Source organism: Sphaeramia orbicularis, chromosome 15, assembly GCF_902148855.1.
Source record: "Sphaeramia orbicularis chromosome 15, fSphaOr1.1, whole genome shotgun sequence".
Classification (NCBI taxonomy): Eukaryota; Metazoa; Chordata; class Actinopteri; order Kurtiformes; family Apogonidae; genus Sphaeramia; species Sphaeramia orbicularis.
The window spans coordinates 51,827,720-51,843,762 of NC_043971.1; the positions used below are offsets into that span (position 1 = coordinate 51,827,720).

Consider the following 16,043-nt stretch of genomic DNA (forward strand, 5'->3'; position numbering starts at 1 on the left):
ATGAGTGATATTTTTCTTTATTTTAAATGTTATTCTTCATTTTCCAACATTTCCCTGTGGTTATCATCAAGAAAACATGTTAAATGGATAGATATCAGCTCTGAAATTAAACTACTATGAGCTGTTTTTGTTGTTTTCATTATATTTGTCCAAACAAATGGACCTTTAGTTGGACCAGGCATTAAAATGAACAAGAAACTGAAGAAAACAAAGGGTGGTCTCAGAAGTTTTTTCCATGACTGTATTTATTATCAGGGTTCCTACAGGTTTCAACAACTTAAATTTAAGACCTTTTTAAGACACTTAAAACAGAATTTAATGCCTATTTCACAGCCTATTTCGTGGCCAAACTGGCAAAAATTTGTGACTCCTAGAATTTAGAAAAATGTATTTATTTACTGTTCAGAGTTATTTCTCACCGGGGGCTGAAAATGTATCAATAATTAGTTCCTAATTTCAATATAAATGCAGTTCAGACATTTAACAGACACATTTAAACACAACGAGTTTATGGCAACAAAACTTAAAGCAGTGATATTTAGCTTTTTTTTTAATGTAATTCTTCCTTTTCCCACATTTCCCTGTGGTCTCCATAAACTGTAAATGCTCTGCTTGGATCTGAATTCTTCATTCATTCAACTCCACAGGTCCATCTTCAACCCTATTTCTGGGGAATGACACCAGAAAGGTGGTTTGGAGCGCTGGCCCTTTAAATGCACATGAGCCACTCCAGGCCCCGCCCCCTCCAGGTTGTCGGCTGTGCTGCTCTGGCCCGTTCAACCAACAACTGAACGTTTTAGGTAATGGACTCCAAGTTTGGACAGATTTACAGTCTGGACTACAACCACTGATGACGACAAACAATTATTGAGAAATGTCGGAGAAATGTTCGTCTGAAGTCTGGACCTTATATGCGTGAATGTCGGAGAAATGTTCGTCTGAAGTCTGGACTTTATATGTGCAAATGTCAGAGAAATGTTCGTTGGAAGTCTGGACTTTATATGCGCAAATGTCGGAGAAATGTTAGTCGCAAGTCTGGACTTTATATGCGCAAATGTCGGAGAAATGTTTGCCAGAAGACTGGACCATATATGCACAAATGTTGGAGAAATGTTCATCAGAAGTCTGGACCTTATATGTGCAAATGTCGGAGAAATGTTCGTCTGACGTCTGGACCTTATATGTACAAATGTCGGAGAAATGTTCGTCAGAAGTCTGGACTTTATATGCGCAAATGTCGGACAAATGTTCATCGGAAGTCTGGACTTTATATGTGCAAATGTTGGAGAAATGTTCGTCGGAAGTCTGGACTTTATATGCGCAAATGTCGGAGAAATGTTCGTCAGAAGTCTGGACTTTATATGCGCAAATGTCGGACAAATGTTCGTCGGAAGTCTGGACCTTATATATGTGAATGTCGGAGAAATGTTGGTCAGAAGTCTGGACTTAATATACACAAATATCGGAGAAAGGTTGGTCTGAAGTCTGGACTTAATATACACAAATGTTGGACAAATGTTCGTTGGAAGTCTGGACCTTATATGCACAAATGTCGGAGAAATGTTCGTTGGAAGTCTGGACTTCATATGCGCAAATGCCGAAGAAATGTTCGTCAGAAGTCTGGACCTTATATGTGCGAATGTCGGCGAAATGTTTGTCAGAAGTCTGGACCTTTTATGCAGAAATGTCGGAGAAATGTTCGTCAGAAGTCTGGAGCTTATATGTGTGAATGTCGGAGAAATGTTCGTCAGAAGTCTGGACCTTATATGTGCAAATGTGGAGACGGAACTAGTTATTGATGTAACATATTAAGCAGTAATTCAAACAGGTTGGAGAAATCCACTGGATTTTTGTCCAAATGAATATACAGATAGTTTAGCAGCAGCTGGAGAGTTCAAATTCAAACTGTCTGAACTATTAGTGTTTAGTGAAATGTACATTTTTGATGCCGTTCCATTTGACCACTGGGGGGAGCTGATGACCGATAGAAAAACGGTTTAAAACACTTTTAAATACGTAAACATGAAAACAGAGAATAGAACAGAAGCACAGAAACTGGGTCGGACGTTTGAAGTGTGTTAAGTTTCACTTTAGATTTTTGACAGAGCACCCCACACACACACACACACACACACACACACACACACACACCTTCACTGGTCTCCTTCACTATACCGAAAATGTACCAAACTAAAATTTTTCTGTACCGTTCCACCCTTAGTTTGCAGAAATCCCCTCCCGTTAGCAGCAACAGTCAAATCATTACCAAGTAGAAATAAGTTAAGATCAAATATATAAACTATAAAGATAGTTTTGGGTTCTAGTTCAAACTGTCTTAGTGTCCAAATACACAAAGAAATGAACGACAAACTAAGAAAAGTGGGTTTAGACAAATATGAGCCCTTTAAGGTGTTTCAAGTTGTTCATATTATTCAGATTTTTAAGGGAACTTTGTAGATATAAACATTTTCATTATGTAATTTGACTTTTTTCACTGTTACTATTGTACTGATTTCAGATCAGATTGGGCTGAATGTGGAACCTGAATTAAAATCAGTCCCCCCCCCCCCCCCCCCCCCCCCACACACACACACACACACACCCTTTATTGGCCTCCTTCACTGTACCGAAAATGTACTGAAAATGTATTGAACCGTAGACCCCTGTACAGAAAGCGTACTGAACCAAAATTTTTCTGTACCATTCCACCCTTAGTTTGCAGAAATCCCCTCCCGTTAGCAGCAACATTCAAATCATTACCAAGTAAAAATAAGTTAAGATCAAATATATAAACTATAAAGATAGTTTTGGGTTCAAATTCAAACTGTATGAACTATTAGGGTCTAAATACACAGAGAAAGGAACCACAGACTAAGAAAAGTGGGTTTAGACTAGGGGTCTCAAACATGCCTCCCGGGGGCCAAATGCAGCCCGCCAAAGGTTCCAATCTGGCCTCTGGGATGTTTTTGCGAAGTACAAAAATTCCACAGTCTTGAATTGAATTAAGCAAAAAATAAATAAATAAATAAATTTGCTTGAATTAAATAAAAAATCATGAATTAAGCAAAAAAAAAAAAAAAAAAAAAATTCAATTAAGTAAAAAAAATCTTGAAATAAGGAAAAAAAATCTTCAATTAACAACTTCAAATTTTTGTCTTTTAGTGCAAAAAAACCCCATTACATTATGAAAATATTTACATTTGCAAACTATCCTGTAACAATTAAATGTGAATAACTTGAACAAATATGAACAACCTGAAATGTCTAAAGAAAATTCAGTCCAGTTTGAACTCTTTTCTTCCTGTTCCTCAGTGTTTAGTGTCTTTGTAGATCTGATCCAGAATGCACATGGACTAATGAGAAGTGGAGGCAGAATATTGTTAAAATTGCACTTAAGAAATTTCAGTTTTTTCAGGTTATTCACATCTTTTTATTTGGATAGTTTATAAAAGTAAGTATTTTCATAATTTCATGGGTTTTTTTTGCACTAAAACAAAAACAAAAATGTGCAGTTGCCATTATTTATCGGTCATTCTGTTATTATTTTACTGGTTCGGCCCACTGGAGATCAAATCAGGCTGAATGTGGAACCTGAAAGAACATGAGTTTGGACAAATGGCTGGTTTAGACAAATATGAGCCCTTTAAGATGTTTCAAGTTGTTCATATTATTCAGATTTTTAAGGAAACTTTGTAGATGTAAACATTCTCATTATGTAATTTGACTTTTTTCACTGTTATTATTGTCCTGGTTTCAGATCAGATTGGGCTGAATGTGGAACCTGAACTAAAATCAGCCCCCCCACCCCCGCATTATATTGATTAATGTGGTGTTGCAAAACTCCCCAAACTGCATGTGCACTCCTCTAGTCCCGTCCCCTTCTAAAAATAGCGTGGTAAACAGTGCATACATCAGCGCTGGTGATAATCTCCATGGTTACTTCCGCTGTTACAGACCCACTATAGGAGCTGCTGCACAGCCTTCACATGGCTCTCTTGACATTTCCCTGCGTCCGCCGCTCTGTCTGGTTATTAATCTACCAGATAAACCGCTCTCACAGCTGCTTGACTTCAGCTGCATGTCAGCGCGCCGTCCTGTTTTCAACCGCTTTATGTTTGTGTGAGCTCAAAGGGTTATATAATGGAAGAGAGAAAGAAGAAAAAACACAACAGAACAGACAGAAAGCATGCAGTACTGCAGCCGTTTTTATGTCCAAAAAAAAACTACACAGAGAATGTGTAATGGTGGAATCCATGAATAAAAGATGGCCGACGTCAAAGCGAACAGGCTCAGAAAGCTAAGAACAGAAATAACGTCATGTGTTTCGGGGCTGCGCTGGTGTCACATGCCGGGTATTCCCCTGGCCGTCACCTCGCTCGGGCTCTTTATTTAGCAGCTTCACGTCTCCATTTACACCAGAAAACAGGCCCAAGCATCTTCAGAGCAAGGTTATTATCATTAACGAAAACTAACAAAATGACGAAAACTAGAATTAAAAAACATTTTCATTAACTGAAATAAATAAAACTATAAAAGAAAAAAACGATGAACTGAAACTGTATTGTGTGTTTACAAAATTAACTAAAACATATAAAAATTATGGATAAAATTCCCTTAGTTTTCATCTATGTCATCATCGGATTGATACAAAATCGATTTATTTCGCTCAAGCAATTTTAGCTAGCGGCACCGTACGACACTTCATGGTCCAACATTTCCCATCTCTTGTTATTTAGAGTCGTCTTCACATCCTAACAACATGGAAACTAAAGTTGGGCGAAAACAGCCGAGTCAGGTACTGGAATTTATTTGAATATGACGGCGAAGAAGATAAAAGATAGGAAAAAAACTAAAGCTAAACTAAAACTAAGCATGAAGGTTATTATCGTTAACAAAAACTAACGAAATGACGAAAACTAGAATTGTAAAAACACTTTCGTTAACTGAAATAAATAAAAACGATAATTAAAAGAAAAAAACGATAACTAACTGAAACTGTATTGTGTGTTTACAAAACTAACTAAAATGGAAAAAAATTATGGATAAAATTCCCTTAGTTTTCATCTTGGTCAATGCCGGATTGGTACGAAATCGATTTATTTTGCTCAAGCAATTTTAGCTAGCGGCACCATACATGGTCCGGGAATTTATTTGAATATGATGGTGAGAAAGATAAAAGATATGAAAAAAACGAAACTAAAACTAAGCATTTAGAAAAAACAAAAAAATAATAAAATTAGAAAAACCTGCTCTAAAAACTACTTAAAACTAACTGAATAAGAGAAAAAAAAGTCAAAACTAAATTAAACTAAATTATAACAAGTGTTCAGAGAACACAAACCTCCGCCAATCACCCTGAACGGTGTGCATGTGTGGATGGACTATTTCTGTTTAAATTCCAGTTTCCAGGTTGTTCCATACAGCAGAAACAGCTGAAGCTTGGTACCAGTCATGTGTCTGTCCAATTATATTCAATTCCAATCAATATTAGTTGAGTTCTAATTTTAAATGTGTGGGAAATGGGATTTTCAGTGTTCAATGTAAATGTCCACAGAGTCCACATTCCACAGTGGATGTGGACAGTTTAGTTCCAGATACAAGATATTGTTCTAAGCTACAGGTGGATCCAATTGGAGGCTAATCAGAGTCGTTTTGAATTTTTTATGAATTTTTGAAAATTGCTCAATGATGACAGATGGAAAATTGTAGATGTTGTGACCTTGCTGTGACCTTCAACTTTGGCCTACTTGGCCCAAAATGGAATGGTTTGGTCCCAGGGCCTAGGCCTATCTGTGGGGAAGATTTGGTGAAGATGGTTGGAATAGTTTTCCTGTAAAGTTGCTAACAAACAAACAAACACACAAAGCAAAGTGATCACAATACCTCCTGGTGGAGGTGATGAAAAATCCAAAACTATTAGAACCTTGCTTCAGAGGGCGGCGGCAGCGGTGGTGGACGGGGTCACGGTGTGGAGATCCCGCCGCATCCACCTCCTCCCACGCTTCTATTTGGCTTAAATCTCTGGATCTTCCTATTATAGAATCAGGTCATTTAGGTTTTAATTGGATCGCAGCACGCCTCCGTCTTGCATAATAGTGCGTAGTTATTTACTGGCACAAACAGTGAGTGGAAACCGAGGGATCAAAGCGCCAGGCGACGCTTTCCCACCGATCTGGAGGGAAGAATGTGTTTATTTTGCCCTTCACAACAGTCGTTTCCTAACTGTGTCATAAAGCCTAACAACACTTCCTAGTGTTGTTCGGCCGACCGACATGGACAGAAAGGGCTGATGGGAAACGCTGGGTTAACCCGCTCCTGTACAGGCCACATGTGACGTCTCTTTGGAACCTATAGGGAATATTATTGTGTATTGTGTGGATTTAACCCTGAAAAACCCAAACATCCACCTCCGACCAAACCCACCCACGGATCTAAACGGTTTAATACCTGTTGATCCATTAAACCTATCAATACATGGAAAGAACTGCTGTAAAATACAGCTATTCATCTTTTCATGGTCACGTTTTAGTCACGACAGACCATAAAAAAGATGTTTAAACTGAAAAAAATGGACTGTTTTAACCCATAAAGACGCAGAGCTGCTTATAAGTCAGTTCCCAAATGATTTTCTTCTCTATGTTTAACCTTTCTTAAGTGATTTACTCTAATATTATGCTCTATATTTTGCATTTTTAAGTGAAAATCAGGTATTTTCTTACATTTAATTCACTGATCATGTAGATGTTCGTTAAAGCGCAGATTAAAGTTGAAGGTTATTTAATCAGAAACAGAGAAAACTGAAGAAAAGGATATTCTATTCTGCAAAATGTACAGTTAACTGAACATAAACCAGTGTGTCCATACACTGTCATTGATCCACCTCCATGGGTTTTACTGGTGAATCAGTGTTGTAGAAGATGATGGTGTTTCCACGGTAACTACGGAGCCTCTGAACAGCCAAATATGGTCATATCTGATGACCACGAAAAGATGAAGAACTGTATTTTACGCCAATTATTGACATGGATTGATAGAATTAAGGGATGAACAGGAATTAAACAGTTTAGATCAGTAGATGGTTTAGGTTAAAGGAGGACGTTTGGGTCTTTAAGGATTAAAGGTGGACGTTCGGGTCTTTGAGGGTTAAAGGTGGGTGTTTGTGTCTTTAAGGGTAAAGGAGGCCATTTGGGTCTTTAAGGGTTAAAGGTGGACGTTCAGGTCTTTGAGGGTTAAAGGTGGGTGTTTGTGTCTTTAAGGGTAAAGGTGGGCATTCGGGTCTTTAAGGGTTAAAGGTGAATGTTTGGGTCTTTAAGGGTTAAAGGTGGACGTTCGGGTCTTTGAGGGTTAAAAGTGGATGTTTGGGTCTTTAAGGGTTAAAGGTGGGTGTTTGTGTCTTTAAGGGTAAAGGTGGGCATTCGGGTCTTTAAGGGTTAAAGGTGGACGTTTGGGTCTTTAAGGGTTAAAGGTAGATGTTTGGGTCTTTAAGGGTTAAAGGTGGACGTTTGGGTCTTTAAGGGTTAAAGGTAGATGTTTGGGTCTTTAAGGGTTAAAGGTAGACGTTTGGGTCTTTAAGGGTTAAAGAATAATGAGGACAAAAAGTGCAAAAGGCTTGAAAAATGAGTTAAAAACACAGTATCTCATACAGTATATCTGTAATTTGGACATATTTTGATTGCACACTTCTTGATATTATATTTTTAAATATATGTTTTAATGTATTGTGTTATTTAACTAGAAAACCTATTCTATTCAATTCTATTCTATTCTATTTTTTTCTATAAAAGTGAACAAATACATAAAATGCGGAGAAACTGTACAATATAATTGAGTTCAGTGTTTCATAACATCCAGAACCTGCATTTTAACCCTCAAAGACTAAAACCATCTACTGATCTAAACTGTTTAATACTTGTCGATCAATTAATCCGATCAATACATGGAAATAATTGGTGTAAAATACAGTTATTCCACCCCATCGATGATTAAAAACCAATTAATACTAGGAAAGCACTTGGAGAGCGCAGACCTCCACCTAGGCAGATCACGACCCCCCCCCCCCCCCCATCACCACCAAAATGTAATCATTTGTTCTTTGTGCCAGTATCAACATTTCCTGAAAACTTCATCCAAATCCATCCATAACTTTTTGAGTTATCTTGCTAACAGACAAACAAACCCTGATGAAAACACAACCTCTGCCGTTCCTTGGTGGAGGGAACCACAGGCAGGACATTGGTACGCTCCACTATGAAACCTCAAACGTCTGCAGTGTGCACACAGCGCATGCGGAGTCCACGCCGCTCACAGTCCGTCCGACTCTGTGTGCACCTTAACTTTCACCTGAACTGTCCGCAGTCTGGGAATTTCTGAACGTCCCTATGCACATAAATCCATCATATATGACGCAAGTTTATTACATTTGGCGTGCTATACATACACATTTTCATCCTTTCGCGTGTTATTTAATGTCATGTGGTGGCGTGTCAATGCGCTAGTCGCTAATTCCGCTAACCCTAACCGCTTATCGCGCTAACTGCTAACCTTAATCGCTAATCGCACTAGCTGCTAATCGTGCTAACCGCACTAGCCACTAATCGCGCCAATGGCGTGCTATATTACACGGCATAAATATACACATTGAAAGCTTATTATGCGTACAGATAACACGCCAGTTAAAAGTGGCGTGTTATCTGTACGCAATTCATGACATCACGTTGGTATACCTTACCTATCTGTCTCTCTCTCTCTGTATATATCAGTGTCTCTCTCTCTCTGTGTCTGAAAGTGACATTATTTGGCCCGCCCCCACCGGCAGGTAACCAGCTGATCCGCTCATCACCAGTACGGACGGACGTCTACAGGCGCTGACGTACATGTTCAACTGCATCTGAATCAGTAGGTTTTTTCTTTTTTACAGTGGCTGTCACAGAAAACTCAATGTTTCAGGTCTTTGTAGTTTGTATTAAAGATAAAGGTTCAACTGTTGGACATGTAATAGGACCGACTGTTAACTGAAAACAGACTTAGGTCTGTTTGATCAGTTTTTTCATGATTTAAAAAAAAAAAAAAAAAAACAATAACAAAAAAACCTCCCCTCTCTCTGTTTTTCAGACAAATCACACCTGACTATAGGGATGGCTAGTCGCTACATAATCATAGTCTAAAACGTTACCTCCGTGTCCAGTCGTGGAATATTCAAAACATTGTAAAATGGTGCACTGCTGTGTTCCAACAACAGAAATGATGTAAAGAAAACAGTCCCTTATTATTGCTTTCGTCCCAGTGAAAAGGAGAAGAGAAAATGGCAGAAGTTGATACAGTAAGTTGGATTTCAAATGATGAACAATACAGTTTAGTGTCAGCTAGCACTAGTAGCTAACGTTAGACGCCTGTCCTTAGCTACCTACCTAACTAACCTGTCCGGTTCTTATAAGATATTTCCAGTGTACAGTTGTCAGTTACGTTGTCAGCTAACCATATGGTACTTATTCTAACGTTAGCTACTTAAACGCTAACATTACCTGGGTGCAGTAATGTTAGCTTTATTGCTAACACCCTTATGTTTGCTAGCTACTCGCTCTCACCTCGACCTCGTAACTCCTCTTTTTCACTGATGCCTGAACTTTCTCCGTCAGACTTCCACCTGGTATTAAACTAACTCTTATAACTCTTTGAACTAACTTTGCAAAGTCAGCAGAGTAGGTAAATATTTTTACAACTTTATTCTCATAGTGATGTGTTTTTATTTTCTTATGTTAAGTATCGATATTGAAATGAATGTTGTTGGTGTTTATAACATTTACATATGATAAAGTGATGCCTTTGATCATTTTAATGGAAAATACTGATTTTCACAACATTAAAATAGTGAAATTGAACTAAGTCATTATCACAATGTCATTTTTAAATATTATTTTTTACATTTATTTAGTTTAAATCCTTTATATTGTGACACTAAGCAAACATTTGATCATATATTTTTTAATATTAATGTTCTCAAATCCAGAAATCTTTTCAGTGTTTTCATCTTGTTGCATCTTTAACATTATTTTCATCTTTTATGAATCACAAATACCCAATGATCGTCTTCACTTTTCACACTGTTTGACGATAATTTTTCTGTGAAATACTGATTTTCACAACATGAAAATAGTGAAAATGAACTAAATGACTTCAGTTCAGGTGTGTTTTTGTCGTATTTTTGATCCATTTGCCCTCATTTCTTCAACTTTCACTCAAACACTGGAGACACAATGACATTATCACTATGTTCTATTACTATCACTGTCATTTCTACTGTTTTGACATTTATTTATTGTAAATCCTTTATATTATGACACTGAACCAACATTTGACCATATATTATTTAATGTTGATCTTCTTAAAACCATCTTGTTGCATAGATATGGTTTCATCTTTTACCACAGCTTCAATGTTGTTGCATCTTTTTACATCATTTTCATCTTCTGTGAACAAACTCAATCATAAATACCATCTATCACCTTTAAACTGTAAATAAACACTGATTTGACATTTATTTTTGTTAAGTATCAACACTGATATGAATGTTTTTGCATTTGTAACATTTATCTATGATACAGTGACGGCATTGATGATAATTTTAATGTGAAATAATGATTTTCACAACATTAAAATGGTGAAAATGAACTACATCATTATGACACAGTCAAGTTTTGAATATTATTTTCTACATTTATTTAGTGTAAATCCTTTATATTGTGACGCTAAGCATAGATTTTATCATATACTTTTTAATATTAATGTTCTCAAATCCACAAATCTTTTCAACATTTTCATCTTGTTGCATCTTTAACATCATTTTCATCTTTTGTGAATCACAAATACCCATCGATCATCTTCACTTTTCACCTTTAAACTGTAAATAAACACTGATTTGATCTTTATTTTGTTAAGTATCGACACTGATATGAACATTGTTGGTGTTTATAACATTTACATATGATAAAGTGATGATAATTTTAATGTGAAATAATGATTTTCACAACATTAAAATAGTGAAATTGAACTAAGTCATCATTACAATGTCATTTTTAAAAAATATTTTTACATTTATTTAGTGCAAATCCTTTATATTGTGACACTGAACCAACATTTTCCCATTTGTTGTTTAATGTGGTTGCTCTTAAAACCATTTTTCTTGTTTCGATATGGGTAAATTCAATCATATGTTTTCAGTTTAACTTTGTTTTTTACATGTTTTTGCTCTTTTCATGAGCTGTAAATGTCCACTTTGAAGCTTTTCTCCTCTTGTATGTGTATATTTTCATTCTCTACCTCTGTCCTATCTGCTGTTCATCTGTAACCTCTATCTTTTGCTTCGTGTCCTGGTGTCTGATCATGTTTGTTTCTGCTCGGTGCTCTTATGTTCTGACTCTAAAAACACACGCATGTGCAGTGGCGGATCCCCCTGAAGGCCTTCCTCGCGCCCCGGTGCCTGATCTCGGCCTCCGGCGTGGGTCCAAACGGCCTGACGGTCCCGTAGATGGGGTGAGGCGGATGAGGGTACGTGACTAAACATCTTGCTTCCTCTTTCCAACGTCACATGGACTTGCACAAACATATCCTGCTTTGTGTCTGCAGGTTTCAGAGGCATTGCCTCACCCAGAGCCTGAGGCCAAAGCTGCAATGAGCTGGAATGAGCCCAGATGAGAGGGAGGAATCTGAGCCACTGGGACACTCCCCCCCACCCCAGGCTCACATGTGCATCAAACACACACTCTGACTGCAGGGCTTTTGGAAGGCTGCTGCATGAAGTGTCTAGTAAGAGTTTTTTTTTCTCTCTCTCTCTCTCTCTTTTCCCTCAGTGGTGTAAAGCAGTGCAGTCGTTAATCATGTTCCAGCTCACAGACAGTGTGTTTGTGTGTGTGAAAGGCTGATTCATTCCACTGTTATTTCATTTGGTGGCAGATCTGGATGACTTACTGCTCACTGCACTAGAATCAGATGTGGGCAGAGCTATATTCATGCTGTAACCCCGATCCATTCAAGTTTACAACACACTGGTGGAAATCCCCACCTCATGACAGAACAGAGCTTCCTGGTTTCTGGCTAATGGAGGCGCTTTTTCTGTGTTCTGTGAAGGGGGGGGGGGCGGTGTGCGCGCGGACACGATTGTGTAACCGGTGCAAAAAAAACCCGAGGTCAGAACGTGTTCAATAAAAACACAATGAAAGGAGGAGGCTGTGCAAAACCCAAAAAGCCTCCATAGTAATGTGCCAATAAAGCCTGTGTTGTGTTTGCGCTGCCGCTGACGGTGCGTGCGCGGCAGATGCGCATTTCCAGGATCAGATCAGACCACATCGCCTACGTGTCGAGAAAGAGAATGCGTTTGCGCTTGTTTTTGTTCGGCTCAGCCTCCTCATTCATTGCACAGCAGTAGTAGAGGAGCAGCTCAGCGGCGTCGAGCCTCCGCGCATTGACAAAAAAAAACAAGCGCGTTTAAAGCCCCGCATTCAGGACAAAGCGGCACCCCCACCCACCAGCACGTCGAACCCACGGACTCATTTTTGACGGAGCAGGAGCGACGTTCGTGCAGGTTTGGAAGTGAAAAAACATAAAAGAAGAAAAAAAAAACGGCGGACGGGGCTCGAGTGCTCGGGTCTGACGGGAGCGGCAGAGGAGCGGAGCGCGTGTGGATGCGCGTCAAGTCATTAAATTAAAATAAAAAGCAGTGAGTGACAGAGGCTGCAGTAAACCGGGGAAGGAGGAAGAAGAAGAAGAGGAGGAGGAGGGGGGGTCTGTCGAAGAAATCAAGTCAATAGAAACTTAAGTGGAAGCAGGCGTTTAGAGCTCCTGGTGACGTCACTGGTCCACATTGAGCCAGTAGTAGAGACTCGGTGGATGTAGACAGAGGAGTACACACCGACATGAACTTCTCCCTCTGAAACTTCGCCGTTGTTTTCGCGGAGAGGACGCGTCTACGCCTCGGTGTGTTTTTTTTTTTCCTCGACGCACACGGAACTGCGCCTTTTTCACGGAGCTCGGGCGCACGGGGAGCGCGAGGCTTCGTTTTGGGTTTCTGGTTGTTTTTTTTTCTTTCTTGGGGGGGGAGATCGGATCGACTCCACCGACGACGACGACCGACCGACCGACCGGGCAGCTCGGCTCAGCTCAGCTATGTCGTCCGCGGCGGTCGCTGCTTCTTCCAGGCGGCAGTCGTGCTATTTGTGCGACCTGCCCCGCATGCCGTGGGCCATGATCTGGGATTTTACGGAGCCGGTGTGCAGGGGATGTGTCAACTACGAAGGAGCGGACCGGATCGAGTTTGTGATCGAGACGGCCCGGCAGCTCAAGAGGGCGCACGGCTTTCAGGAGGGTCGGTCTCCGGGGCCGGGCAAGTCCCAGCTCTCCGGGAAGGACATCCAGGCCATCAACCACGCGGCGGCCGGAGACCCGGGCTCCCGGCCGCCGCAGCCGCTGGACCGGTACCCGCTGTCCTCCGAGCGCCCGCCCCGGCTCGGCCCCGAGTACCAGTCCGGCCGGCAGGCGAACGGCATCCCCGTCCCCAATGGATTTCCTAAACCCGACGAACCCCCGGAGCTGAACCGCCAGAGCCCGAACCCCCGCAGGAATAGCACCGTGCCCCCGAATCTAGTGCCTTTGGTGAACGGGGGCCCGGTGCCCCAGGTGCACAGCGTTAACGGGCAGCGCATGGGGCTGCCCTCCGCGCTCGGCACCGGGAGCCCCGCGGACCTGGCCAAGAGACCCGCGTCCGTGTCGAGCACCGAGCACGAGCGGGAGGTGAAGGAGAAGCACCGACCCGACAGCCTGACACCGGAGATCGGCGACGGACACAAGAACCGGGCGGACGCCGACTGGATGGGCAAAGGCAAGACGGTCCGGGACCTGATGGCGCTGCACACGTTCGACAACCGGTTCAAGAAGGACCACGCGGCCATGCAACAAAGGGTGATGGGGTACGAGCCCAGCGCCGCCGCCTCCAAGTCCGGTAAGCACGGCAAGAACGGCAGGGTTTAGGACAGGTTTAAGTGGAATGGAGTCTGAGAGAGGAGGGGGTGTGAGTGTGTGTGTGTGTGTGGGGGGGGGGCAGTGTTCTGTTCATGTTCTGGTGCTTCTACTTGTTGTTGTTGTTGTTGTTGTGTCGTCGCCTGCGGTGCAGCAGCAAAAATGCAGCATGTCGTCTTTCCAGTGTAATTGTTGATCTGTGTGTGAGCTGTGCAACTCACCCAACTGTTTAACCCTTTCCCTCCCCCTCCCCCCTCCAGACAGAGGAAAACACCCCCGGAACATGAAGAGAAAAGCCTCCCCGGAGCCCGAGGGCGAGGGCACGGCGGCCAAGCTCAACGGAGACGGCCAGCAGTGGCTACCGCCGCCCAACGACGGACTCAAAATGCCCCCGGTGCCCCCGCCCAACTTCGCCTCCCCCCCTTCCACAATATCCCCCCACTCCCGCACCACCCCACCGGAGGCGGCCCAGAACGGCCAGTCCCCCATGGCGGCCCTCATCATGGCGGCGGATAACGCGGGCGGGAACAGCTCCCCCAAGGACGCCAACCAGGTCCACTCCACCACCCGCAGGAACAGCAGCAGCCCCCTGTCGCCGTCCTCCATGAACCAGAGGAGGCTGGCGCAGAGAGACGCGTCCGGCGCCGGCACCCCCCACGTGCCCGGCATGGACCAGGTGCACCCCCAGAGCATTCCGGACTCCTCGGTACCGGGCAGCATACCGCTGTGCTGCACGCTGTGCCACGAGCGTTTGGAGGACACACACTTTGTTCAGTGCCCGTCGGTTCCTTCTCACAAGTTCTGCTTCCCGTGTTCGAGGGAGAGCATAAAGCAACAAGGCGCCACGGGCGAAGTGTACTGTCCGAGCGGAGAGAAATGTCCCCTGGTCGGCTCCAACGTACCGTGGGCTTTCATGCAAGGAGAAATCGCCACCATCCTCGCAGGAGACGTCAAAGTAAAAAAGGAGAGGGACCCTTGATTTGGTCTGAACTACTTCTTTGGGGTCGGGGGAATTAAAAATATGAGTATAAATATATAAATATCACATACATACCATTCAAACAAACTAACGGACTTGTACATATTGGACCCAAGGGAAGAGTATACTTCGTAAACATGGTTGTATAATTTTTGATTTTTGAATACATTGTGTTTCTATATTTTTGAAGATAAAGGTATGTACTCATTATAATGGACTACGTTCCCTCTTTGTTGATGTTTAACAAAAATTCTTGATGTACTTCTAGGTCTGGTGGCAGTTCCTGTTTAACGTAGAATGTGACTAATGCTACTCTACGAGCACTTGGCAAAAACTGAAAATGCTTTTAGCTGTACTTGTATGCACTTGTTTAAAAATTGCCAAATACAATTTCTGATCTTGTATGAACTTATTGTCTGAGCTTGCTTCATTTTGAGCGTTCCGGTCCTGCCCTGGGTGGGGGGGGTCGGTAGGACTCCGGCTTCGGCTCTGCAGTTGCTTGTTGTGACGGCTCAGGAGACGTGATTTACGCTGCACAACAGAAGTAGGCTACTGTTTCAGAGCTGCAGGGGAGCGGCGACGTGCACACGGGGAAGCGGAGCATGGTCGCACAAAAGCAGCCGCTCGCAGCCTTCTCCAAAGCTGTGCACACGGACGTCGCTGTAATTGATTGTAGCGCGCAGAAATAGGTGCCAAGTCATGTTCAGTCAGCTGGAATCTGTCGAGTCAGTAATGTGAGAAAGTGCAGGATGGGTCACATGATCCCACAGTGGAACCTCCTCGTGGAAACACCAATGAGGACGCACGCCAGCCGCCCTCCAACACCTCCTCAGCTTGGTTTTTACACATTTTTACCTCTTTTTTTGTTTTGTTTTGTTTGTTTTGATTTTTACTGGTGCCTCGTGTTTGCACATTGTGTCTGTTTTGGATGCAAAGTGTGAATTCGATAGAGCTGCAACCGATTAATTGACTCAAAGTGATCCCCAAAAAAATCATGCAACCACAATTCTCCTGAATCAAAGCTTTGTTTCCTTCGTTTCTCTGCTGTTAAACCCTG

The 16,043-nt window shown here is 42.1% G+C and overlaps 1 protein-coding gene across 1 annotated transcript; it reads left to right on the forward strand.

Annotated features, from left to right (window-relative positions):
- Positions 1–11,854: 11,854 nt before the first annotated feature.
- On the forward strand, positions 11,855–15,394 carry irf2bp2a (interferon regulatory factor 2 binding protein 2a). The gene is made up of 2 exons (XM_030155911.1): positions 11,855–13,990; positions 14,268–15,394. The coding sequence occupies exons 1-2, from the start codon at positions 13,159–13,161 to the stop codon at positions 14,984–14,986; spliced, it is 1,551 nt and encodes a 516-aa protein (XP_030011771.1). The 5' UTR covers positions 11,855–13,158; the 3' UTR covers positions 14,987–15,394.
- The last annotated feature ends 649 nt before the right edge of the window (positions 15,395–16,043 follow it).